This window comes from Calypte anna, chromosome 9 (genome assembly GCF_003957555.1).
Source record: "Calypte anna isolate BGI_N300 chromosome 9, bCalAnn1_v1.p, whole genome shotgun sequence".
Taxonomy (NCBI): Eukaryota; Metazoa; Chordata; class Aves; order Apodiformes; family Trochilidae; genus Calypte; species Calypte anna.
Genome location: NC_044255.1, coordinates 15,029,813 through 15,057,517, shown reverse-complemented (window position 1 = coordinate 15,057,517; position 27,705 = coordinate 15,029,813). Strand labels below are relative to the sequence as shown.

General features: G+C 43.0%; 1 protein-coding gene across 6 annotated transcripts in view; it reads left to right on the top strand.

Annotated features, from left to right (window-relative positions):
* Window positions 1-27,705, top strand: part of LPP (LIM domain containing preferred translocation partner in lipoma) — a 320,606-nt gene that overhangs the window by 149,391 nt on the left and 143,510 nt on the right. For all 6 annotated transcript variants that reach the window (XM_030456339.1, XM_030456340.1, XM_030456336.1 and 3 more), the window contains 2 exons: window positions 2,124-2,236; window positions 21,799-21,921. In XM_030456339.1, coding sequence (XP_030312199.1) covers window positions 2,124-2,236; window positions 21,799-21,921 — 236 coding nt within the window. The remainder of the gene's footprint in view (window positions 1-2,123; window positions 2,237-21,798; window positions 21,922-27,705) is intronic.

Genomic DNA, 27,705 nt, shown 5'->3' with positions numbered 1-27,705 from the left:
GCCTATTCTTGCAGTCATGGTTTTCTTTTTATGCACAAACCCTGTGTCTTTCCCTGTCTTGTACTCTTCAACACTTTATCTCGATTTTGCTTAGATGTTATGAAGAGCTGGAGTACAGCAAGAGTGTCTGACTAATGGGCTGTGCAGGGAGATGAGGCTTTGGTATCAGAGCAGGGACCAACTGGAGCAAGATCGTCTGAAATGTATTCTTTGGGAAGTATGTGTCTGCTGGAGTTGAATTGGTTTGCAAAATCATGTTTGTTGGTTGGAGAGCCATTGTCAGAGCAAAGGAGAAAAGTTAGCATTCAAACATCCCAACATTTTTTACAATTAAATACCAACATATTAATTTCAAAATATTTCTCCTTTTCTTTTCACTCTGTATTCTATTTTGTTTGTTTTGAAATAATAGATTGAATTATAAGGCAAAGAGAAAGAAACTTGCAGATGTTACTGGTCCATCTTAAAAAAATCCATCTTGAACTCTAATCATGAGCCAGTACGTTTCACACGATTTATGTATTGGAGCAGCATAGTTGTCTTAAATTAGTTTTCAATGTGTTGTTTTCAAGCCTGTGTTCATGCATCTGTATTCAGGATGATACTTTCTTAGGGATTCATTAGGGGAGTCCTATCCCTTCTCTCTTTTGGGGTAATGGGAAGAAATTACTTTCCTGGAGAAAAAAGATCCATGCAGACCCATCTGCTTCACAGAGGAAATAGCATGAAGGTGCTATGCTGCTGGTGATGCTCAGCTGGTGGTTGTGCCTGGGACAGGCTCAGCTGGGGCTTTGAACCTGGGCATGGGTGGTCCAGAGGACTGGAAGTCCCTGGGATTTGGTTCAGCATCTCTCTGAGCTATTTGTAGTCTGCTCCTTGGTATTTGAGGATGGTGCTGAGGGCTTCTAGCCAGGAGTTGGTGTGGAACTGCATGAGGATGTGGAGGGTCCATGGGAGCCCATATTTCCTTCCCAAAGCGTTAGCAACCTCCAAAAGCAACATTTCCTAGATATGTGAAATGTCACACTTTTATTTATCTTGAACTTCCCTACCAGGAAGTTTACACAGGAGAGCAAACAGCAAACCGATTCACTTGCAGCATCAGACCTTAAGAGAAGAAATAAAAATATATCAAAGTGGTCCAAATAACAGGCAGCTGCCTTCCCAGGGGCCGAATCAAGTGCTAAGGGCAAGTGGACTTTTTTCTATCCTTACAAGGTAGTTTCAGAACCTCACATCCTGCTGCCTTGTGGTGCTCTGTCCATGTTTTCTCCTTGGTGCTTCAACATCCAGTGAAATTCTCAAGTAGGAGTCTCATCTCTATGCTAAGCTGTATGGCTTCACATCCAGGGTGATGCTTTCACATTGGCACTTTTGGAAATTTAAGGCAAGATAGTTGAAGTGTAGGTATTTTGTACACTAGCTCCATCTAAAAAACCTCCTCATAGTTAAAGGAGGTGTATGTTTCTGAGCTTGCAGATGGCTCATCTTCACATGGCTTTTGTCACTGAGAATGTATGAAGTCCCTATAGGGTCCCTATAGAGTTCCCTATAGGAAGAGGGACATACAAAGTCCGTGGCTGCCTACCTGCAGCAGGAATGCAGGAGATGGGCTGGTTTTGATTTTGGGCTCCAGTTCCAGCCCTCCATGTGTTCTCTGCAACAGGGAATTCCTGCTTTTAGTCAGTATCTGATGCTGTCTTTACAGTGATCAAGAAGAGCTGGCATAATTTGCCATATGAGGGCTGTGAATTGAATTGTATTCATTGCAAGGCTGGATATGGGACTTCTCGCAAGTTTTGTAGTTGTCTGCTGCAAGTTCAAGATGCAAGCTTCAATCTATGGAGCATGATTGTTGGTGCCTTCTGGCTTGGTAGCAAGTCATCTTCTGCTGTAGAGTCTGAGCACCTCTAAGTTATCTACTGATGTTCCTGAGCTCTCATAGCCACCCTCTGAAGCAGCAAGGGGTGCAGCTGAGCATTTAATGGTTAAACACAGTGTGTTACTTTCTGTGCCACAAAACCAATGGCAGAGCTGTCAGTATTGCAGGGTTCATCCTGATCATCCTTCTCGTGATGTGGGGAAATGCTGTTGGATCTAAGTTCTCCCATTCTTTCTCCCAGGGGACTTCCTGCCTCCACCCCCACTTCCTGTGGATGACCTCGGGAACATCACATCAACACAAGGTGCCTTCCCCCCTCCACCCCCTCTGGATGATGTTAGTTTCAATGTGCAGGTAAGAAGACAAGAATTTTATTGTTTGTGCAGAACTGATCCAGAAATTGTGGAAGGAATGGATGGTAATAAAATGAGGTGGCAAAGTGCTGCGGTCAGAAATCTTGTGTCAGAAACAACCAAGGCAGCTTTAGCAAGCTGTGTTTCCCAAGCAGAGAATATTTCCATTCAAAACTTGCTGGGCTATTAAAGGATTTTTCCCATCCGGCTTGAATTAGAAGACTAATTGCCTTATGTCCTTGTGATGGTGGATGGGATTGAAACCTTCCCAGAATTAATTGTTTTCTGGAAAAGCCATCTCCTTCCATGGACTGCAGAGAGACTCTAGGGCAGTAATCTGATCCTAAAAGTGCTTTGTTTAGGTGCCTAAAATTAAGTGAAACAAATAAGCCCTGGCCCAGGCTCCAGTGATATCACCAAGACCCATTTCACCCTCTTTTTGCTGGCTTAGAGCCTCTAGATTTACCATCTGGATGAAAGTGCAACTTCTCAGATGCATCAGGTGATGTCCTGTGTGGATGGCAACATACCTGGACACCTTTGAAAGGCGTGGACACCTTTGTGCCGAGATTGCCAGCTTGCCTGGAGTGCTTGTACTGTTGAATGAGCTCAGGCAGATTCAGGAGAGATGTGTTCATAGTGCAGGGACAGGCTGCGGGAAGCTGATCTTGTCATTGGAGACCAAAAGAGTTTGGCTTGTTAGCTGAGCCAAAAGGAAGGCTGAGGAGGGCGTAGAGTTGCAAATTTGGAATACATTTGGGGAATAACTCCTAGAGAAGAGGAACTGTGAGTGTTTCTGCAGGAACAGGAGAGGCTGCACTTGCCAGCAGTACCTTCATGCTGGTGTTTAGGAAGTTTCTAAGCACTAAGGCTGTGAAGGTCTGGAAGAGCCTTCTGGGAGGAGTAGTGAGAGCAAAGTGAGTGTCATCTAGGTGTGAGTCTGATCAGAGTTGTATAACCACATATCCACAGCCAGGGGTCTGCTCTGACCCTGGAAGGATGAGGCAGTCCTGGTCAGACACTAAAGAGGATTCAAGAGACCTTAGTTCCTGACTCCACCACAAACACTACAATCCATTTATCTACTCTGTGCCTCTGTAAAAATAAAACATTTCCCTCCCTCATGATCTCTTCCTGTGATCTCTTGCCTGTGGCAAGATGCTCAGATTCTGTCATGAAGTCTCAGCATGTTCCTGCCATGGGTTCAGCATTAAAAGCAGCTTTCCAGAGGGAAGGGGTTAATGAGGATTGCCTTCTCCCTTGCCAGGAAAGGCTGCAGCCGTCAGGGACATAAGCCAAATGTGAGCATGGCTTTTCCCAGCCTTGGGGGAATGAAGTAATTCCCCAGCAAGTGTTGTTCTGTCTCTTATCTCTCTGAGAAGAGTGGACCCCATGGGAACAGAGGAGCTTCCAGACTGCCCTAGCAAGTGGCAAAGCAGCTGGTTTCTGGCAATGGCAGGGTGCTGCCTGTACTGCTGCCTATATGGGAGCCTGGCAGTGTGAAGAGGTTGAGGTGCTGAGTGGGTCAGGCTTTCTTCTTGCCAGGTTTCCTATGGAGGGAGCTTCACTGTGTCTATTGGAAGGAGACTGTCTTCAGTTCCTCATCCCTGCCTCCCATAATGGGGCCAAAGATGTGTCTGAGCTTCTCATGACTGTAACTGGGATGTTCCCCTTGGTAGAACCACCTGACAGGAGAGCTCTTCACTGCTGAACTCATGAAATTTGCTATTTGCCTTTCCCTCTGTCTTTGGGAAGATGGGGCCTCAGCATTTGGTTTTGGGAAGGACCTTGGTTATAGCAAGACTCCCTCATGTGGCATCCCTTTCAGAGGAGGGCAGGCCTACCAGTCATAATCTAGCACACTTTCACCACACCAAATTGTACTTTACACAGCAAACACAGGTTCTTGCCTTTAACCTGTGTTCTCTTGACACCTTTTTACCCTTCCTTTTCCCTTCCATCCTCTGAAGGAGATCGGGAGCAGATGAAAGAGAGGGCTGTCAGGAGTCAGCTGGGTCTCATATAGCAAGATCAGCTCCTTATCTTGCAGGAGCAGCAAAAGCTGCGCTGAAGCAAGGCCTGAGGAATGAGGTAAAGGGGCAGGTGGTGATGGAGAAAGCTGCTCAATGCCTTTGTGCACAGCCATTGTCACAACTCCAGACAGGTTTGTATGCTGAAGGAGCAAAAAGGATGGTGGCTGTGTTTCTCCTGTTGGGAGTCCTTTCTCAGCTTTCAAGGCACGGTCGCCTGAAGGTGGGGTCTAAAGAGCATATGTTTAGTTCCAACAAGCTAAATCCAAGCCTGACTCTACTCTCTGATGCCAGGCTACTTCATTTCCATGTCTCAGTTTCCCCACTGCTAAATTTAAGTGCAAGAGCAGATGACCCCATTCCTGAGCATGCACCAGATCTGAGGCTGCTACCTGAGGTAGTTTGTCCTCTGCAGTCCTGGTATGGGCCTTTCAGATTTACTGCAGAGGCTGAATTTTATCTGCTCCAGCAAATTAGTCCCTTTACAACAGAAATATCTCTCTGGATGGCAGAGTGCTTATGACAGCTTATGAGATATGTGTATTGTGGCTCCTGGTAAAGCTTTTTATGCTAGGTGTTAAGTTGATGAGGACAGCAGAATATATATGTTTACTTTATTATAATTTCATGCATTACTGTTAGCAGATGGCTAAAAGCTGCACAGATTATTACAGTTTAAGTTGTAGCTTAAAAGTAGCAGTTAAAATAATAATGCCCAGTTTATCTCTGGATCTCTGTTTGGGCAGTGGAACTGGCCACTTAGGATCAGATCCAAAAAGGTACTTTAGTCTCTGACTTCCCTTGAGGTGCTTATGCTCTGATGGAAATCAGAGAAGGACTGGGCCATGAAATACCTTTGCAATAGATCTGGCATTTTCTTGTAATTTCTGTTTTCCCATCTAGATCAGTCATTTTTGGCTTCATGGTAGGCTGGGGAAGAAAGGAGAAAGACATTTAAACTCCTTTCTTATTAACTGCTATGCTTATGAAAGGAAAGGGAATGTTTCTTTTTTTAAAAAGAGCATGCCTGGGCTGGGGGAGAGCTGTCTTGGGAAGTTCCCCTTCAGCTGCAGTCAGCGGCGAAGGCGAGGGCTTGTTCCCAGAATGGTGGTGAGGGTGCGGCCATGGTGTGTTTGACAAATAAGGACATGAGCAAAGAGCCTTTTGCCACGTTGGCTTGGGCTCAGTTTAAAAGAGAAATTAAAAAAAAAAAATCCTGGATGGGAAGAAAAATGAAGTCACTGTTTGTCAAAGGGAAATAGATAGATCTGGGCGGGAGGCAGTTTTTGTTTTGTTTTGGTTTTTTGGGTTTTTTTGGGGTTTTTTTGGGTTTTTTTTTGCCTTCTAGTTTCAAAACAGGCATTCTGCCCAGACCAGGGAGAGGACACGTGAAAAACTACTCCTAAGCAACCTCTTGAGCGCTCTATTTGCTCAAAGAGAGGGACCCTTGCTCATGGTGCTGGCAATTTCTTCCTTCCTTGCCAGGCAGGGCTGCTCAGGGATGAGGACTGTGCAGAGCACTGTGATGAGCCAGTCACTACCCCACCTCCTGTTCCTGGGAACTCTGGCTCTGGAGCTGTATGTGCTGTGGCTGCATCTTGATAAAATTCTGTGCTGACTTTACATCTCCACTGGCTTTGAAATGACCATTTCTCCTTAAAGGAGAAGTTCAGCACCCGTTGTTTCTCATTGCAGCAGGACCTGGGTGCTCAGAGCAGATTCAGTTCCCAGCTGTGGACCTGCCAAGGGCCACGTTGGAAAAACGTGCATTTTCCCAGTCTTCACTTGTTACCTGTAGGGGCTGCAGTGTGGTTCTGATTTTCTTTTGGGACCCTATAGATACTATCACAACATGGAAAGGATTGTATTCAGTCAGGAGATCACGTCTTTCCCAACAACCCTTGGCTCTTATCAGTGCTTTTTATTGACAGAGCACAAAACACTTTACAAAACAAAACAAAACAAAACAAAACCTGTCTGTCCTCGATAAGGAAGCTGAGGCAGGGAAAGTGCTTTGCCTAGGTCAACCAGGCTGGCCATCAACAAGCTAAAAATAGGATCCTGATCTCCTGTGTCCTAGAGCAATTCTGTCTTCTACATCGCACCACCTCATTACTGTAAAACTGTGAATTAATGAGTAAATACCATCAGTGTCTGAAAGCAGAATCAATTTGAATATACCAAAAAAGGATGTGCAAAAGTAGTTTAGGATAGAGTGAAGAAACAATCAGACTTTGAACAATTGCATGAAGTGTAGATTTAAATTAGATATTAAGAAGACATTATTTACTGTGAGGATGGTGAGACACTGGAACAGGTTGTCCAGGGAAGTTGTGGCTTCCCTATGCCTGGAAGTGCTCAAGGCCAGGTTGGATGGGGCATTGAGTGACCTGGTCTGGTGGATGGTGTCCGTGCCTGTGGCAGGAGGGTTGGAACTGGATGATCTTTAAGGTCCCTTCCCACCCAAGCTAATCTGTGATTCTATGATGAAATATTTAAGACACCAATTCTTGTTATAACCACCTTTGCATGGAGGAACTGCTGTACTGCCTGTGGCAGGAGCTAAGCTCATGTTTAGACTCATGGACCAGGTTGTATCATCCTGATTCAATACACAGAACTCAAATTCCTGTTGCCAAGGAATTCTGTGAGCCTTCCTCTGTGAGGCTGTTCACTGTTCAGAGGAGCCCCGTCTGGCTCCTCCCTGGCACTCTCACCTGGGTGAAGGTGGGAACGTGCTGAGAGATGTGAGCAGTGAGAGCCTCATCCTTCTTATGGAGGAGGTTGCAGGCATTTTAGTGTCTGACTCTCTCCCAGGAGCAGCACTGGTGGTGCCTCTACATGGGCTGTGATTCACTGGCTAAGGAAACGGCCAGAATGGAGGAATTTTGGTTTTTTGGGTTTCTTTCTGGGTTTTTTGTTTGTTTTTGTTTGTTTTTTTTTTTTCATTTTGGATGCACATATTCACAAATAGTTGGGGAGGGAAGACAGTGGGTTTTGTCTGCAGGGGGGACTGCCTTAAATAGCACAACTCCTGCTCAGCGGTGTGGTGGCTGGGCTCTGCCTGGGTGCTGGCCTTGCATTAAAGCGCCTGCCTTTTGATGTTTGAAGAAGCCGAAAAAGGCCAAAGAGAGCAGAACATGTGTTTAGCCTCCCTCTAGTGCTAGATTTTGTTAATCATCAGGATTATTGGCCTGGGCATAGGTGCTTTCTGGAGAGGAACGTGGGTAACGCAGAGCAGCTTTGGCTGCCAGCGGGGCTGCCTGGCTTCGAGCTGGCAGGAAGAGCTTCCAGTGACTCTGTAAATAAAGTCATAGTCTATGTGTATCTCCTGCCATTTGAGATACAGCTTTTGTGGATTTCTAGGACTTCTAACCTGATTTATTAAAATCCATGTGATAAGTAACTGCCTTTTATCTAAATTGAAGCTGTGCCCAACAATATAAATAAATTACCTGGTAATGTTAACCGTGTTACTCAAACCTTGGCTTTGCAGAAATGCTTTTGATCTGTCTCCCTTCGTTCTGCCCTCCTTGTGTGTTTGAGAAACAGGAATGTTCTGTGCTCTGAGTTAGGCTTGAGCAAATAACATCTAAGGTCTTTGTGTGTTTAAATGCTGACTGTTTCTCTACAGCTCTCCATGTTTTTGTTCTGCAGTAGGGGTTTCTAGGCTCTCAGGTCAAGAAAAATCAGTAATAAAAAATGTCGATGAATATCTGTAAAATACACACTTTTTTCTCATATGCATATATACATGCACAATATATGTGTGTATGAGAAACATAATGAATGGAGATACGGAGCAGACCTCCACATTACTGGGGAACAGGCATGCACATTTTGCCCCTGCTGTTTTTTTATCCCTTTCTGTGGACAGCATGACCAATAGATCCAGGATCACAAGAGAAAAGGAACACTGAGCTTCTCTTTCAGGCAACTCTTGATGCAACCCATCTTATACGCATATTTGTTTTACAATGCCAAACCACATTCTATTTTAAATCTTTAATGAACCTCTGTTCTCATCTGTGTAACTTTCCAATCCTTACTCTCTTCAGAATAGACAGAGATGGTTATTATAAACCACAAATTTTCCTGAAAGGGTAAACTGGAAAAGTTTTAATTGTAGAGCGTAAGCCTGCCATTCATCTCTCTGCCTGGCTATTAATATCTTGGCAAAGTTATAATGCAGTGCAGCCTTTATTAGCTAAACCTCTCAGCAAGGACTACAATGGAAGCAAGGATCCAAACAGTTAATTGTGCTCATTATTTTCATCGTGCTTATTACTGTGTTATTTAATGTATTTGTTATGTTATTGTTTAATATAGTAACACAGCACTCAGGATGTGCCAGAACCTGTGCTGGTGCACACTTGTGCCTTCACTGGGAGGAGGGTTGTGACTGAGGAAAGGAGACACTTTCAGAGATGGAGCAGAGTGGCTTTTGATAATCTGCCATACAGACAGTGATGAGGTGAGGGAGAGGAAGAAAGCAACATCTTCATATGATTCATATGCACATGAGGGCATGGGACCATCTAGAAAGTTGTGATAGGAAAGATAAAGGTCAGAGATGTTGGCTGATTGTGAAGTTCAGAGATAAGCTAATACCATCTCAAGTTAAGACACAGGGCAGTGTTATGCACATGTGCCGGCTTGGGTCCAAGCAGCATAGTTGTGGTCCCTGAGCACTGTGCCTGAGGTTACAAGCCCTGGTAGGTACCTCCTGGCTCACTGGAGTACTTCTCTGTGGGACACTGAGATGCTGCTGGTGCTGGAGTTGGGTTCCGTGCTGGTACCTGAAGAAAGGTTAATCTGTAACCTTGAATGGAGACATGAATGTGGAAAGCAACAGGGGAGGCATGGAGAACATGCAGAAAAAGCTGATAATTTTATCATGTCAGAGCTATTAATGGCCTGTGACAGACAAAAAGGAAGCAAAACCATTATTGAATCCAAGGTAGAATACTTTAAGCAGAGGGAAAATAAAATGATAATGTATGAGAATTCTCCCATCAAAGCAGGTAAACTGAGTGATGGAAGAGAATAAGAGAACATGGTCAGGATTTAAGAAATTTAAATTATTCTCATTTCTGAGTGCTCTTCAAATATTCTGTTAGATTAGCCAGTCCTGGGAAAGTTCTCATGCAAGATCAGTTGCTCCTGTGTCAAATCCTGGGTAGTCTGTGTTGTATTAGGGAACTGAAATGCAGTGGTGAGACTAAGACAAACAGGCTGTCAGTAACAAGGGATGCTAAAAATTGCAGCAGACAAATTATTACACCTTTTCTATGATGCTGGCTGGAATTGGAAGATGTGGTTTACAAAGTCAAAGTCTTTCCATGCAGTTTGGGCATAGTGGTAAGCTGGAATGTGACAGAGCAGACGGAGTCAGATTCCCACCTTCGTTTTGATGTTTTAAAAGAAATGAGCTTTGGTAAAACAAGATGAAAGGAAATACAGATATAGGATGGGAAAATCCAGTTGTCTGTCTAAATTCCATTTTACTAAAGAAATTAACTGTTTTGCTGGAAGGTTCAGATTAGTTTGGGGTTGAATGAATTCCCTCACAGAGCAGCATGTCTCCTGCCTGCTCAGAAGAGAAAGCATGGGAAAATCCTGCTCTAACACTGCTTTTTCTGCTGGTTATCATGGTTTTCAAGACTGTCATTTCAACTGAAGAAGAGACCTGCAAAGTCAGAAATGTGATCTCAAGTATAAACCCTGTCTCATCTGCCAAAGTGCACAGTCTGCTTTCACTAACGTTACTTTAAATTTTTTAAACAAAAAACAGACCCAACCAACTTGGGTAATGGTGAAAAAGTTAATTATATCTGAAGTGTTTAAATTTCTCCCCCTGCTTGTCCCTCCCATTTTAAACTGATGTCATGTTCATTTTAAAATTGAGTAGTTTAAGGAGTAAGGAAAACTTCATCCTTTTTTTAAGTGAGAGCATCTCATGTCCAAGAATGGAAGTGGCCCAAATGCAGGTTCCTGCCTTTCCTTTCTTAATTCCATTGCTGGTGAAAAATATTCTCACCTGCCATGATTTTATTGTCTTCAAATAGCATGTGGCATAGTGACTGAGCAAGCTGAAAGGTGGTGGAAATACCAATGAGAAATATTGTTATAGCCAGAGGAATTTGTTCTTGGACAGAAAGGCAGATGTGATTTTTAATGTCTTCTGCCTCTTAAACTCAGTCTTTGCAGGGCCATTCTCTACAATTGTTTTGTTTGGTTTTATTTTGCTGATGAAATTGGATTGATGAGCTTGATGCACAAAGAAGAGGTAAGGAAAGGGATCTGGAAAACATCGTACAATGTTAGTAGCGTTTTAGGTTTGGTGCTGTGAGAGGTAAAATTGAATTGTTTGGGAAAGTTGTAGCTGCTCAAGTGCTGCTCAAGCCAGCAAGTGCTGTACAAACTCCTCTCATTCAGCAGTCCCAAGCTACAGCTCTCCCTCTCCATCTCATTTGCGCCTCTCTCTTTTGCCATGGAAACAGCCTTGTGTCTTGTCATGTCCCTGGTCTAAACTTCTTCTCCGGGTGTTGCTCTACTCTGGCCTCATTATCCTCCTCTCCCTCTGGCAGGTTTCCCTAGATCTGCCATGCAGTACCCTTCTGTGCTTCCAAGAGATGCCCCTGCTGAGCTCTGTGCAGACATTTGGGTGTCAGCAGTTCCCAGGGGTGTTGCCAGGTCTGCTGGCAGGGAGCAGCATTCAGTCATTGCTAAGCTCAGGTGGGCCTCTTAAAGACTTTTAGGCAAGGAGTATGCTTTTTGTCCAGAAGTAAGCCCTGGTTGGCTTCTGTTGCTGTATGGGTCCCAAGCAGAAATACAGCTGACAGATTTTTCCTGAGGCCTGATGTGTACTGGGGACATCACGTTTTCTGATGGATGAATTCTTACCGAAAAACGACAAATTGCATGGATTTATCTGCATATGGACAGTACCAAAATAAACCTTGGAGCTCATCCGGGAGGGATCTGCCTACTGGAAATTATCTCTGCAAGGTTTTTCTGCTGTCTCTGGGCAGCTCGGATTATCTGTTGTTCAGCTTTCTGTGGAGTTCAGATCCTTTTTCTTCATCTGACGTTCCCACTTAGGAAATGTGTAGAAGGTAAGGTGTCCAAACAAGGAGGTTGCTGTCAAAAAAGAAAGAAAATTTATGGTCATCCGGCCAAATCAAATACCAGACACACATCTGAAAGCTTTGAAGGGAAGGTAAAATAGGGCCTAATGGTTTGAAAAATGAAATTGCAGACTTCTTGAAGACCTTCCTCCGTGAATTAGAGCTGCAGGGTCTGCCCAGCTGAGCCTTGCCCCATGGATTATAGCCATCAACCACCCCAAAACTGTGCTGACTGAGGCAGAGTCCAGGTTTTCCTCTTCCCAGTTCTATGAGACATATACTAGATTTTTAACATGACTCATTTCTGCAGAAGCCAAACCCAAGCCATTGACTTTTCTGTAGTTTTATACATTCATTTTGCTGACATTTTACCAGGCTCACTGGGAGATTCTTGAATCCTTGCAAACATTTTTGGCATGTGCCCATTCATATTACAGCAAAACATGCAAACAAATTCAGAAGTATGTTATATGTTTAACTTCTGCACTTGGAGCTTAATCAGGCTGTGAAAACTGACTGGCCAAGCTTTTAATTTTCCTGGTGTTTTTTTTTTTTTTATTATTATTACTTCCTAATAGCTTCACAGCCCATGGATGGGGTCAGGAATGCTTTCTCAGATTCAGAGAAGCTTGACTGGGCTTAAACTTCATTAAAGTTGATAGAACTTAAGCACACGTGTAAAATTAAGCATATGCATAGGTTTTATACAGCCTTTTTGCAGGTGACACGAGCAGCTGCATATGAGTTTCCAGCATGTGATTAAATTCCAAAAGGAGTTTTTAAAAACAGTTTTAGTCAACCTTAATTTTCTGAAATTGTTAGCTTTAAAAAAAACCTATCTTTTTTGATTAAAATTGCCTGAGATGTATCCCTTTTTAAAAGCTCTTCATTTAACTGTCACAATATACACTCTTGTGTGGAATAGAGTTTGTTCATGTAAATTTAATTTCCAGTTAAAGTGGTACAAACACAAAGTGATTCCAATAGATCTTTATGAATGTGGCAGTGCTGTTGGTTTCTCACCTCTGTTGCTGTGGGGGCCAGGAAGAGCCATTAAATTCTCAGCTGTGCCCTTCTGTATATCGTAGATCATAAAGCTTCATCCAGTCAGCCAGGGAGACTAAAGGCACCCAGCCTTGATCTGTGGACATCAAGAGATGGAGAAATTTGGGAAGATTGTTCTAGTATTTAATTACCTGCAGCATTGCAAGTTAATATCTCAGTTGTTTATAAATAGAATTTCCTTGTATTCAGCTTCCCTGCTGTTGTTTTTTGATGGTTGTTTTTGTTGGCTTTTTGGTTTTTTTCTATTTTGCTATATTGGACAATCTGGTGGTGTTGGACATTTTTGTCCTGTGAAGCTGTTTAGATACTGCTATTGAGCTACTCAGTCTCCTTCATAAGCGAAACCAAGTGAGCTCTCTACATTTCTCTTTGACCTCTCTGCTTTTCTGGGATATCTTGCAAGTTTTTAAAACACTGTCTTCCAAACTGGACATGGCATTTCAGCACCAGGCTCACCAGAATTGTTGAAAGGACTAAAATCACCTTCAGCTCTCTGCTTTCCTTTCTCCAAGATGGTGCAGCACTGGGCAGAAGCTGGTGTTTGGTGTTTTCCCCCATGGAATATAAATCCTGATTCAGTTGGCTGGATGTGACAGATTACCTTGTGTGTTGGCGTGTGTAATTCATGGCTTGTCAGGCACGTCCTGTGCCAGTGGATGCATCCTCCTCTTCCCTCTTTTCTTACACCAGAAAAAGAAAGAGGAAGATCATGATTTGGCCAGGATGTGGAGGTGAAGGGAGTCCGCTCTTGGATATCACCATGTAATGTTCATGCTGTATGAGTCAGTGGGAAGGTCTTCCTTTATTGGAGCAGATACTTTATGAGCTTTATTTGGTCTCTACATTGATTAAACTTTGCAAATGTATTGAGGTAATTGGTTACTCTTTGGTTATGGTTCCCCTTGGGGAGAGATAATGACATATCCAATATCTCCCCTTAGTTCCCAGTTTTTCTGGAAGCAGCAATACTCTGTGGGGAACATCAGCTCCACTTGATGGCTAATTAAACATTAATTTGTGATGATATTGGAGCAGATTTTAAGTTGGCGGGGGAGTGGGCAAAAAAGGGGAAACTTTTAACAGTCACCATAATTATCAATAATGAGTCTTAATGTGATTGCATTGATTAAAAGAAAAAGGATATATTCCCTGCTGCTTTAAAGTTAGTTAAAGTCAGTGAAAGTCATGCTGGGTCAAAAGGACTTCATGACCAGCTGTTCTTGCCCTGTAGACAGAGAGGTAGTGCTGTCCCTCTGAGGGTGTAAAGAAAAAATGGATATATTCCACCTTATATTGTATGTTCTGCTGCTGAACAGGAACGATTCACTAATTCAATTTAATTCCCAAGGACGAGTGATTGTAACTCCAGCCAGAGAATATTAAATTGCCTTAATGGAAAAATAAACTGGTTTTATTCTCCTTCCTTACTCCCCATCTTCCTCATTCAGTTTTGAAATAACCTTATGTTCCTTCTTAGTTTATTAATACACTTCTCATCTTGCTGCTGATTTTGCATCTGGTAGCACTTAACACAGACAAGACTCCCAGTGCTTTTGATCAGACATGTTAAGCAAACTATCAGGACTGTCAGGTCTGCTGCTCTGGCAGATGTTAGCTGGTGGGACTCCTCCTCTCTCTTCATGCCCTGACTATTCCGAATGAAATCCATCTTGTTGCTTTCATGTGACTGAGAATCATGGTGCTTCTTCCCAATGTACCAGCTGGCTCCACACTAAGAAGATCCTCTGGTTGACTGAATGTCATTTGTAGCTGTTTTGGTTTTTTTCCTTAGAACTACAGTTTTGAAAGCTCCTTTTAGCTAACCTTGAAAATTTCAGAACTTCCCCCCATGAGCAAAATGCAGTGGCCAAAAAGCTGAAAAAGCTGAGTGCAGGTATGAATGCCTGAGGTAAAGGTATCTGTCTGGTGCATGGAGCAGGGGGGTGGATAATGCCATCCTGGAGCAAAGCTGATGGGAACTGGAGGAACAGACAGCACAAGACCTCTGTGTTGGTATCTATCTTTGGGGTATCTACAAGTTCACACCTGGACTCCAAGTGAGGCCTTGTTGAGTGCTTTGACCTCTTTGCTGCATCCTCTTTTCTCCTGTTGTGCAGTGGTCAGTTAGTAACTTGCAGAAATGTATCCACCAGCAGAAGTGATACCTGACTAAGGTCAGCTGGCAGATAGAAGAACAAGTGGAGGCTTCATGTGTATATGTATAAAGAGACAAATCAGATCAACAGCAATCAGCAGTTAGTAAAGGGGAGGCAAAGAACATTTTCCATCTATTAAGTATCTTGTTGGAGTTTTCTTCCATGTGTTTCTCCAGCTGCTTTTGAATAGCAGGGAATAGGGGAACTCTTAGCAACCACAGCATTTTGCAGCAGAAGTAGCTTAGCAGCATATTGTGTTATGAAACACCTACCCCCTTTTCTTTGTTTTGAAACCTCCACTTTCATGCTTTCTTCTGTTACCTGCTTTCTCAGGTTTTTTTCAGGTTAGGATTTTTTAAAATATTTGTCCATGTTTTATTTTTTTTATTTGTCCTTTTTATAAGCCTCCTACACCACACAGTCTATAAATTGGTTAAGGTTTCACAAGAAATGCTAGCAATGCTTAGCAAATAAGTTTTCTTCAGCTGCTTGTTCAGTTATTCCAGATGTGGGCCCATGCAATTCTCCACAACACCTTGTTGCTTCAGAGGTAAGATCAGTTACTTCCAGGCTACCAAGAGCTATCTGCATTTTGCATTGCTGGAGACATTGCATGCTGTAGGTCTGGGACTGAGCTGAGCCTGGACCTCATGAGTTCAGCTGCCTTTACCCTGCTGTGTCTCCTGCTGCTTCACAGCTGGTGGTGTGAACTTTGTCAAGGGCAGGCATTTGGCACATTTATTGGCCATTTTTGAGGCAGTAAGGTAGTCTGGGGTTCAGTGAATGATTGTTTCTAAATTGCATTTAAGTCCCATTCCAGGTAGGCTCACCTGCCTCCTTACAGGCAGATGTGACAGAAGTTGTAAAAGTGTTGCTCAGGTAAATGACAGGAGCTTCCAAGAGGCACCAAATAACACCTTTGAGCAGTCCACTTCAAATATTTGAAGTGTTTTCCTTTGGTTCAGCTAATATCCAGCAACACAAACCAGGTAAAACTACGGCATGTCTACAAAAAGATGAGAGGAAAAAATAAATCAAAACTTAACTTCCCTTTAGCTTTTATCCTTGATATCATCAAAAGACTAAAAAGGATATTTCAGGCCTGACTTCAGCCTGATGGAACAGCAGGGAAGTTCTTTTCTATTAGATCCTTGGTACAATCATGTCTGGTGAAATCACTGTGGTTACATCTGCTGAAATCTTCCATCGTTTCAGATTTGTTTCAAAGGACTCAATCTTTCTGTTTTTAAAGGGCATTACTAGTTTTCTGGCCCCTTCATTGTGCCTGGAATGGAAATTCGGCACCAATCAAGCATCTTAGACCCCCCCTTGCCTTGAATGCTGCAGTCAGCTCTTGTCTCCATGTGCATGGTTGGTGGAGCTGCCTCTTGGGACTGTGTTATTTTACACTGGGGAATCTGAAATAAAACGTTCACACATGTCTTCAGGAGAGAATAGACACAGCAGCTCATCTTTAGGGTGATAGATGATAGATGCCCTTGAGGATGCATCTTTTTGCCACTGCATTGTCTTTTTGCACTTTAGATGGCTTTTGTGGCCTTGGAAAGAAGACTGGGAAATTCTACAGAGGGAGAGGTGGGGTAGCAAGGGTTTGTGTCTGCAAATGATCTTGCCTCTTGCAGTGGTATTGTTGGATAAAGTGGAAAAATAGAAATAAAAAGAGGAAAATTAAACACCAACCCTAGCCTGAAGTATATCAAGACTGAATCACTTCTTTTTTTCTCCCTCATTAACAAATCTTGTATGTGTAGTGGATGCCATCAAAATCAAACATCTTTCCCTCCTCTCCACTGCCTGCCCCAGCTAAAATAGGAAATAAGAGCCCTATCCTTCTTGCTTTGTCTAAGCCCAGTGCCTGGCATAGAAAGACATGATAACTCCTTGCTTGGAGAGCTCTTTCATTTGCTCTTCCTACCACCTCAGTGCCTGCCTGAGGATTTCAGCAGCCTACAGAGGGTGGCAGGCAGGTGCTGGGGGTGCAGCCGGGTGGAAGCAGGCAGTGATTGCTCAATTTATCAGCTCTGCCACCTCATCTCTGGGTCAGTCACATTTATTGGAAAAAAAGACAATAAAATCTTGCAGGCAAAAGTCCTTATTTACTATCTACCTGCTCACAACCCCTCAATTGCTTGAATTTCTCCCTTTCTTCTACCTCTTGTTGCTGAGTACCTTTGCTGTAAAGGGCTTTTCTGCTCCCTGCTTTTCCCCATTCTTGTATGTGTAAAGGCAAACAGTGTTGACCTGTCGAAGCCCAAAGAGACCTCCCTGAGCACCTCAGGCTCCCAATAAAACCAGTGTACCAGTACAAGAGGCCACTGGGGCCCTCTAGCCAATTTGTTTTGAGTCATTAGCTATGACCTTTCTTAATATCTATGGTGCTCATCTCCATTCTTCCAGTTGTGAGTTATAAGGTTATCAGTGACTTGTGATAGGATGGCATACAGAGTGAGCTGATGCTATGAGGAAGAAGGCTGTGTGTCCAGCTGTAGCTCTGCTGTCTTGGACATGTCTGTACATAAAGTGGCACTGCATCTCCCAATAACAACACCTCTTGTTCCTGGGGCACAGCTCAGGCCACTGATGAGCTGGCAACAACGCTCGTGACACACACTCAGCCCACTCACTTCAGGGAAGACTCACATAAGGCAAAGGTGGATGGGAAGAAGGTGGATGTTGATGCTGGAAAATTACACTGTGGTGAGCACTGAAAGTGAGAGTTTGCCTTTTTTTGGAAGAAAATGTAACTTGGAACTCTGGAGTCAATTCTAACCCACTGGCCATGTAAGTCAGCAGGTTGCTACTGCAAAGCCACCTTCTGTTTTTCACTGCAACACCACTGGGCAACAGGATGGTTTCTTGTAGAGGCACAGAAGCCAACCTGTGGCTTCCACATCCACAATGCATCTCACATAGCAGGGGCTAACGACTGTCCCAGGCTGCAGCACTGAGTGGCAACAAACAGGGCATGGAGAGAAGGGAAAACATAATAAAAGAGAGACAGCTGGGCCTGGGTAGGGAAAGGAATTTGGAGCAGAAGCTAGGAAGAACATCTGGGAGCCAGATTCTTCCCTTCTTCATTTCAAGGAGATGGCTTGGACAAACAAGAATCATTCTTGTTTCTCTGCTGTAACCTGCAAAAATTTGGTAAGGGTAGCTGGCCTAGGTTGCAGGGAAAGGTGCAATGTAGAGAAACAGTTGTGCTTTACATGTCTTCTAACTTGATGAATAGTCTTATGGCCTTTTTAACACAGTGAGACCCTCTGTCACCCTCTATACTGTCTGTTCTCTAATGTATATCCTTTGAGGTAGTTCAGAAGGACCTGTGGCACTGACTGGTGCTTGTTGGTAGGATTAACAAAATTAAAGCTGGTTTTCATTGGGACAGAGTGAGTTGGTGGCACTCAGGAGTAGATTACTGTCAAAGCTGCTTTGAGCTGAACACCAGAAATTCAGGAGTGGAAAACCAGGCCAAGCAGTGAAGCTCTGTGCTGTTTTTTCTCTCTTTTGCCTCACTGCAGGGACTGAGCTAGGGGATTGGAGTGTAGGCGTTGTAGAAGTTCACTTGAGTGGATAGTCTCTGACATGAGTAATTTGTTGGACTGGGTTGGCTTATGTGTGCTTTTTGTTGAATTCACGCTGGCCAGGCCAAAGATAGCATCCTTTTTCTTTTTAAATCCACTTTTCCATATTCTGCTGGCTGAAAGAATGGGAAGGCACACAAGTGACATGTCTGCAACAACATCATAAATCCAGACAGAAATAGAATTATCAGTTCTTTCTTGTTCCAGTGTTTGTATCTGCATGGTCATGGGCTTAACCAGTCTGGGTTTCTCAGAGCAGAGCCATGTCAATGCAAGCCTGTTGTGCCTTGGGATCTGATGCTTGGGTTTTGTTCTACAGCAATATCATAAAATTTTTACAGCAACATCATTACGAAGAGCATGAGAAGAGAAATAACTTAACCCTCTCTTGCTAGAGTTAGCGTTGCAAAGTCTTCTGTTTCCACACTCAACAGATCCCCTGGTTGAAACTGGAGAGCTGCGGGGAGAAAAATCTGTGGAGATGGGTAAGAGAGGACAAGCAGAAACCTGTCTTTGTGAGGATTACCATTTCTTAAACGTACTTGAAGTCTTGTTCTGTCTCAATGGGCCCTACACACATCAGTAGCGTTATTCATTGGCACTGTTATACTGCATTGTGCTCCAGCAGCTGTAGACTTGGGCTCTTAATCTATGTTGATTATATTTTAATTGAATAAATAAATCTTTTACAGAGCCCGGAATCAATAGACATGTTTCCATGCTATTTTATTTTATTTTATTTTGTTAGGTTTCCTAAGGACATTTAACTTTTACAACCTTACAACTAACTCATTCTGCAGCATTTGCTAGTCAGCTATTGCATAAGTGTTCTGGGGAATGAGACCCTGGGAATAATATGGCCCAGAAATGCTAAGAAGCAGAAATGAAATTCGCTGATCTTCTCATCTGCCACTGTCCCTTCTCTCCAGGGTCAGGGTACCAAATAGGCTGTGTGTGGGCCCTGGTTTTATTCCTGGATCTGCCATTGACTTGATTTATGACTTCAAATGTTGGGGCCTTGGGTGCCCTTTACATCTCTGCACCCACCCCACTCCCCACCCCCCTTTCCTGAATGACTTTTGGCTGGTTAGCTTAAAAATTCTCTGCAGTGGAGCAATCGCAGTTTTCATGTCTGGGAAGCCTGTGACTGCTCTGTAGTTGCTGTAGGCCAAGAACTGGAAGATGCAGAAAAGCCAAACAAGAGCCATGAAGTGCAGTAATAGTGAAAGGAAATTGAATGTCTGCAGATCTAAAAATCCAGGTGCCTACAGCTAGCCAGCAGTAACAACCTGGGGGTAGTTTCTGTAAAAAGTATTTATTTTTTGAACAATGGTTTGGATGGAAACTTTGACTGGCTCTATAATAAAAATAGGCAAGAAGAATTGAGTTAGTACATAGTCTCTAACCTGACTCTCAGCCTTTTAAACATGTTCTTACATAAAGCACTTTGGAGCTTCCATTTTCTTGTTAGTCAAGCCAAATTTATTGTAATCCAATAAGATTTAATTATCATTAGGAACTAATGAATGCCTTAGCATGTATAAACTTGGCAGATCAGAGTCTGACTGCTTTGCATAGTCTGTCTCTCTCTGACCAGCTTGCCATTTATGTGTCAGATTGATGACTGGGGAGTTCTGTATAACAGGTAATGATTGAGTGCTCCTGAAATGAAATTTAAATAAAAACTATCTGGAGCAGACAGAGTGCTAAAGGGAAAGGCAAATTTTTGGCTTGGAAAATTGAAGTAACTCTGTGAGAGTGCAGACAAATAGAGCTGGATTGTCTATGGGGAGGTGCTGGTGTGGTCTGAACCAGTTCTGCAGTTGAAACTGAGTTGTTAGGTAACTCTTTACTCTTCTTATTATTTCAGTAGTCAAGCTGAGAGTTAGCTTTTCTGCACTGAGCTCTGTAGTTGCATGGATGTGGGAATACTCAGTCTGGGGAATTTGCAGATAAGTCAGACATGGAAGGACAAAAGAGAAATATTGACTGTGTCTCAGGTTGAGAAAAGATTTTTAAAGTGTAAAAATTCACTTGACTCAAGAACTTGGTTTCTGTGCATGCCCTGAATGTGGCTAAGTTGGTAAAGCTCCGGGCACTTTGACCACACCTACGGAGGATCCTTAGCTGGTGTTCTTGAACTTCTCATTCTTGTCAGAGCCTTATTTCCGAAGTGCTGAAAATGTTGAGGAGGAAGACATTTCCAAGCTTGTAGCTGCCTTTGTGCAGTGCCAGGAGGTACAGCTGTTTGATTGGGATGCAAAGATCTTTCCTAGAGGTTTTTGACCAGGTTGATTTTTCAAAAAACAAAGCACGTGAATGAGTCCTCTACTACAATGCTTATTCCAGCAGGGATTGCAGTGCAGCCCTTGAACAGTACCTTAGGGATCACATGTTCTCCTGTGGTGCTAAGGCGTGGGTTTTACTTTTGGAGATGTGGGGTAGTGGTGAAAAGTCACATGTCTTTCCTTCCAAGTGAACATCTCTGCCTGGGATGGGTACAAGTGGAGCTGGGGTCATTTTAAAAGTTCATTGAATCACAAAAGGTCTTGACTGAAGACTGATGTGTGCTCCGAGTGTGGACTTCGCGGTAAAATACTCATCTTCATGTGAACCTCACCTATGTTACTTTGAGACCACATCTTTCAAATCATGCCCTTCACCTTGAGTCCACTAGAAACGAATCAAACTTTCTCACATCTTGAAGGAGCTCATTTTTAGATGGATATTGTGAAGAAGTGTTTAATCAGACATGTACAGCCACCATGGATTGATTTAAAATAATAGGTTAAAAGGGGCTTATAAGAAAGTTGGGGACAAACTTTTTAATAGCAACAGGACAAGGGGTAGTAGTTTTAAGTTAGAAGAGAGTACGTTCAGACTAGATAAAAAGAAGGATTTTTTTCAATGAGGGTGTTAAACAGTGTTTAGGTTGCCCAGAGAGGTGGTAGATACCCCATCCCTGGAAATATTCAAGGTCAGGTTGGATGGGGCTCTCAGCAACCTGATGTAGTTGAAGATGTCCTTGCCCATCTCAGAGATGTTTGACTAGTCAACTTTTGAAGGTCCTTTCCAATCAAAACCATTCTATGATCCTGTGATTTAGGTGGCTGGTTGCTGGCCAGAGTTGTTTGCAGCTCTGGTCTGTTTGTGCTGCTTGTGGGATGGGGATGTGACGTAAGAGGTGAACTCAGAACCAAGGTGCTCCAAGCCTTCCCTCAGCTCTGGCTGCCTAGCCCAGGTGTCCTGCTAAAGTCATCTCCATCTGCAGGACTGGGGCTTGTCCTGCCTCCTCACCTTGGCAGCATATTGCACACTGGGTTGTGTAATCCTCCAAGTCAGCTTCAGACAATGGGACCATTGTGGGTAATGCATGAAGAAAAGCCCCAGGGCAGCTTAAATCCTTTCGAGATGGAGGCTTGCTGCTGGTTCTGGGAGAGAGCTATAGCATTTCAGCATGGTTGTCCCTGCAACCCAAGAGTTATTGCCAGGCCATGGTGGCAGCTCCACGAGGACAGTAAGAAACCATGTTCCAGGCCAAATGATTTGATTAACTAGAACCCTTTTTTCCTTCTTTAAGGTGAATCCTGGTGGCAAGACGCTTGAGGAGAGACGGTCCAGTTTAGATGCAGAAATCGACTCTCTGACCAGCATCCTGGCCGACCTAGAGAGCAGCTCTCCTTACAAACCTCGGACTCAACAGGTTAGTGGCACACTGAATAAACAGGGAGTGGGAAGGTGGCCAGCATTGACTGCTGGAGTCAATTTACTAACTGCTTGGTATTTGTTGTGAGCAGGCATGCCAGTTCTTCCTGATAGCATCCAGATGTGGCGCTCAATGGGGAGGAGGGTGCAGCCACTCTGAAGGGGGCACCAGCTCAAGAGCTGCTGTACCTCTAACCAGAGGGCTTCTGATCCTGATTGTTAGATTGCCATGGAGATTTTTATAAAAATACTTGGAAAAATGGCATTTCCACCAACAATAGCTTGTGGCTTAAAACCCGCTCAGCTCACAAGTACTTTTACGCTTTCATTTTCTTGCTCTTTTTCTGTTTTGTTAAATTTTATCTGTCGGGCTGCCAGACTGATTCAGATATCCATGTCTCAAGTTGTTTTCTTTTTGTTTTTGTTGTCTAATCAGTGGCGATGAAGTGGCTTGGATCATAGCTCAGCTGTCAGGGTGGCTGTAGCCCAGCAAAGCAGACTGGAATTCACACTTACTCTGCTGTGTCTAGACAAGGACTGCAGGGGTGACAGCAGCTCAGCTAATTTTTGTCACTCATCTAGGTAGTGCTCGAGTGGAGCTATTTGAATTCTGATAAGATGTCACCTGTTTATCAGAGGAAGCTGTCGCACCCCCAGTGACACTTTAAAAAGGGCAATTCTTGGGATCTCTGAAATTGTCCCAGACACAGTTTTGCCCAGTTGTGCAGTGTCTTCATGTCCTCCTCTCAAGACTGCTTTCAAGAATTTCTTATACAACTGTGGGTCTCTAGGCATGTATGCAGGTGTGTGTTGTGTTTGTCATATTGGTGTCAGGCCTAAATAAACTCCAGAAGTCAAAAGAACCAAAGGGAAAGTTGTGTGAAGTGGTGCGCACCCATTATCTGTATAGGCCATCTCTTTAGTTTGGGGTTTTTTTAGTTCTTTTCATTTTTGCATTTGTTTAAATTAATTGAGAACTGATATCTTTGGAGCAGAACTAAAGCAGCAATCAGAGTTTGTTTAGATTTGTTCTCATTTAAGTATGTGAACTTTGCAAAAGCAGAGTTGAATCAGATTTGCACACTTTTGAAAGTTTCTCTGCATGCAGAGGCCCTGGAATGGTGGCTTGTGTGGTTTCAATCCCTTGAGCATGGCCCTCCTGAGAAACTCTTCTTTTGTTGTAGCAGCATATACACAGTTATTGCATAAACTTACAGACTTGCACTGGAAAAACACTCCTGATTTGGGTCAGCCAGTCAAAAAGAGCATCAAGGTAAACCAGATACAGTGTGATCCTTTTCCCAGTGGGTTTTGGTTCTTGTGATAGATGGGACAAGTTTTTAACTGTGGTAGTGCTCAGGCAGTGTATCAAGTAGCCTGTGTTCATTTTGTCTGCATGGGCCAAATATGTATGAATGCACACTAGTACTGGAAAATGGTTTTATTATAGGGTCCAAACACTGCGAGAGTTAACTGAAAGAGTTTTGTACTCATCCTTTTCTTTGGCAATGACTACAGTTGGCTCCAGCATCTTTGTAGAGACATGTAACTTCTGTAACCACTTTGCTGAGCATTTGCAGTTTGCTGACAGTACTGCTCACTGTCTCCTGATACTTCTTTTTTTGGGATCTGGCATTTTCTGCTAAGATTATTTTTTCACCTTTAATTTTGTACCTATAGTGTTAAATAATAGTTTTTTAAAAAATCACAGTGGTCAAATGGAAAGTTCTGCAGGTGTGCTTGAGTTTCTGAAGGGTCAGAAGGCAAAGTCTAAGTTTTATTCTGACTTCTACAATTCATCAGCTTCTAAGGTGACATGTGCTGTTCTTTCCTTCGGTGTCTTGCCCACAGATCAGGTGGGGACTCTGAAGCCTTGTCTCTTGTACCCAGGAGCAAGATGTTGCTGCTCCCTGGTGCATTACAATAACTGTGTGCCATCCAGTGGACAGAAGAAGCTGAATTTCATCTCTGGGACAAAATCCCAACTTTTTTCTGTTTATCAGACTTTTGGGGGTTTATTGATTAATGTAATAAAGTCTCTTGAAAAGTACAGCTACAGCAACTTCTATAGCTGTTAGAGAAAGAAAATGCCAGAGCTGAAAGTATCATCTGCTGTACTTTAAACAAGTCCTTGAAATGTACAACTAGAATGCAAAGCTTTGATATTTTTCTTTGTTTGATCTGTATTAGAACTGGTGAGTCATTTGATGGTCTTACAGTAGCTTAATAGATTAGGCTGCAAATTGTGAGGTACTTACTCAGAACATCAGCACATTTATTGGATTACACCTTAGCTGACCTTCCCAAATTTATCAGGATAATGGCTGCAGATAAGAAAATAGAGTTACAGTTTGTTTTCAGTGAGGACGTTTCCAGTTGTGCTTATGATGTTAAAGCATTATAGTAATTTTACAGGTATACCTTGCCCTTGGGGATACTTCTAATCTTGAATAAGAGAAAGTTCATTGTTAAACTCCTGTTTTATTTTATCTTCAAAATATTTTTAAGGCAACATAGACCTAACTATAAAAGAGTCTTTTCTCACTGGGGTAGAAGTAATAGCAGGATAACAAAAGCAGTTTATTTAACATACCCTCCCACTGGTATAAATTCACACAGGGAGAAGCTCTTCCCATCCTTGGTGCAAGTTCAGGGTTGTAGTGAGACCCACTGCCCCACAGGGCCTCTGAAGCAGAGGGATTTATCCCCTCCAGAGAAGGTTTGGAAAGTCCTTATTAGTTGTTAGAAGAGGTGGGCAAGGGTCAGGCCTGGACAATTCCCCTTGGCCAGCAGACCTGCTGTTGAGGACATAGATGGGTCTCTGTACCATTCCTATATTGTCTGCCTGGACATCAGCCTGATAACATTTTTTCGTGTACCAGACAGATGACAGGGACGTTGCCATGAGCTAAAACTGACCACTGCTAACAGAGGGCAGGGAGAGACATCTGCAGTTGGCAGCACCCTCCTTATACTCAGTGGTCCTGCCTAATTCAAGGCTGCTGAGATGGAAAGTGAACTCAAAAGAGTCACCCAGGTGCTGCTGTCTGCTTCTGATGCCTCAGGCAGCAGTGGTAGGTAGGATGCTGTTGTCCTGCAGAGTTGTGTTGCCCTCTCCTCTAGAGGAAAATGTTTGAAAAGCATTTTCTCAACATGGTGCTTTACAGATCAGAAAGGTCTTTCTTCCTCTTAGCTGTAGGTCTGGTGGGAGGATGTCCTTCTGTGAGTCCAATACCCCAGTGTGACTCAGCCCTGATGTTGCTGAACCTCAAAGTGAAAGATTGTCTCAGGCTTCATTTCTGGTTAGTTCTTGTCTGTCTTGAGGCAGCTGTAGAGAGTCCACTGGAGCAGAGGTTTTCCAGGCATTGGCAGTTTACTCATACTTGCCATCAGCAACATGTGGGAGAGAAGCAGCTTTCTATCACTGTCACCTCAGCCCCAGGATGAGCCCATGGCTTGCAAACGAAAGTCATTCTGTCAGAGTTACAAAATCAGTCAAAAGTTGTTAAAATGCTAGATTGTTATTTTTTCTTTCTTTCCAAATTGCATGTACCAGAATGAGAAATAAATTACTAGACAAGCATCATCATTAGCTGCAACACAGTAGCATCTAAGGATGCATTCTGTCAGGTGAGGTGGTGTAGGAGAGACCATATTTCAAGAATTCAGCTGCAGCTATAGAAAAGACTGAACATCACCTGACCTTGGGATGTTTCTGTGTGACTTTGACCAGCATGGCCAGTTCAAGCCTTCTGGTGTGGTGAATTGAAATTGGTGAAGTAAAGTGGTAGAGACCAACATGATCTCAAAGTTACCCAGCCCTAGCTATTGTTTGAAAAACTGCAGATGTGTTATGAAAGAATCTATTTAATTTTTTGTCCTGTTTGAAATGCTGGTATGGTGAGTAAAGTACAGAGTTCTTCTTGTGTAGCTGCAATGTGTTTTCTGTTTCCATATCACACTTCCTAAATCACAGTAACCCATTAGAAAGTTCAGAGGCAGAACCCACTGTGCCTTTCTGTAGTAGAAGGAGGTTGTGTAGACAAGACATTTAGGTGTATAACTTCCATGGATGGGAGCAAGGGCTATTGCTAAATTTGGTTTATTCTGACTAGGGGACTGATGAATACTGTGGTCATCTGGCTCCTCTGTTAAAGAGTATTCTCCTCAATTTTTATCTGTCCTGCTTAAATCCTTTCTTAAGAGATGACTGCAGCAAGGCCCTAAGCAAAACAAATGAATAAAAAGCAAAATTTCAGCCCATAAAATAAATGTTTGCTTTTTTTTGCTTTTTTTTTTTTTTTTTTAAATAAGAAACCTTTGAAACTCTGGAAAGAGGGTTTCCAGCAGAGGCTGTGAAAATGAAATACTAGAAATAGCAGCATATGAAAGCTCAGGATTTTTTGTTCCTGCTGTGAATTGTGTTTTGAATGGTGATTGCTTTGTCCAGAATTGGACACCTACCTTCTGAAAGTCTTGGGTTTTATCCCAAACTTCCAACAAATTGTCTGTTTGGCAAAATAGGTCTTTGTGGGAGGTGTACCAGGTATTACGATGTGCGTGGTCCAAAGGTAATTAGACTTTTTTTTTTTAAAAAGCAAATACTGGATGGCCACAACTTATTTAGCATTTAAACAGCAAAAAGAAATATGCTTTGATGGTCAAGATCAAATCTACTTGTGTACAGCTCTCAGAGACTGCTTGATCCAGAGGGAACTGGGCTGGCCCTCTGGAGGCCTGGTTCATTCCCAGCTACCACACCTGTGTTAAATGACCTTGAATGTAGTGGTTCTACTCTCCTTCCTCTCAAAATCTCTTCTGTCCTTGTAGCTTGACAATGTTATTTTCCTCTTACTCCCCACATGCATAGCATCTACCAAAATGAACTGGACTAGGTTAGAGGCCTTTAGGTAATGTGGCAGTGCAAATAATAAAAAAGAGAAATAATGTTTTTTTTTTCATCTAACTGATGGGAAAAATGAAGGCAGAATTTAGGTGAGGTGTCTGAGGATTCCTGCCTATGTCCATGCCTCTGTGGTATTGCTCCCAGTAGTAGACTTTTGCCACTATTCAACATTGCCAGCCTAAGAGAGTAGTGTTTTGAAGGAAAGAAAGCTTATTCTCAAATTGGGCTGCAGAACAATAAAAAAGTAAAGAAAACTGAATTTAAAAGCCAGTGATACATTTTCATTAAGTTCCAAACATACTGGGAAAAAATGTTTTCTAATGACTGAAATTTCAAAGAGATTTTAATGTTTGACAGTGTTGGTTGTCATTCCATCAATTCTTTTGACAACCACTTGGGGATAACAAAGGCAATGAAAAAGCAATGGACATATTTTCTTGCAGAGTGAGGGGACGGGACTGAATGCTTTCAGCTGTAAGAAGGCAAACCACGAAACAAGGCAAAATGTTGAGTGCTAAAGACTCCTAGGAGTGCTCTTCCATCTGCATTTCTAATTTTAGTGCCCCACTTATAGCTCTGCCAGGAATGCACGGCTAAAAGTTCATGTGTTTTATCTTTGTTTACACAGAGCTGTATCTCCCACCATGAATAAAGCCTCCTCCTCGGCAAAGAGCAGCGCATTCCCCCAGCATCAGAAAAGAGCCTCATAATTGCTCTTGGTCTGGGCTTCAGGATTGGTGTATGGGCTCTTTGAAAAACAGATCAGCAAATCTGTATGCAAACAGTCCGTGCAGATTTGCTAGTCCAAGCTCAGAGCCTGTTTTCCTTGCTACTTGCCTGAGCCTGGCCCTTTAGATTTTTGCACTATGGGATTTT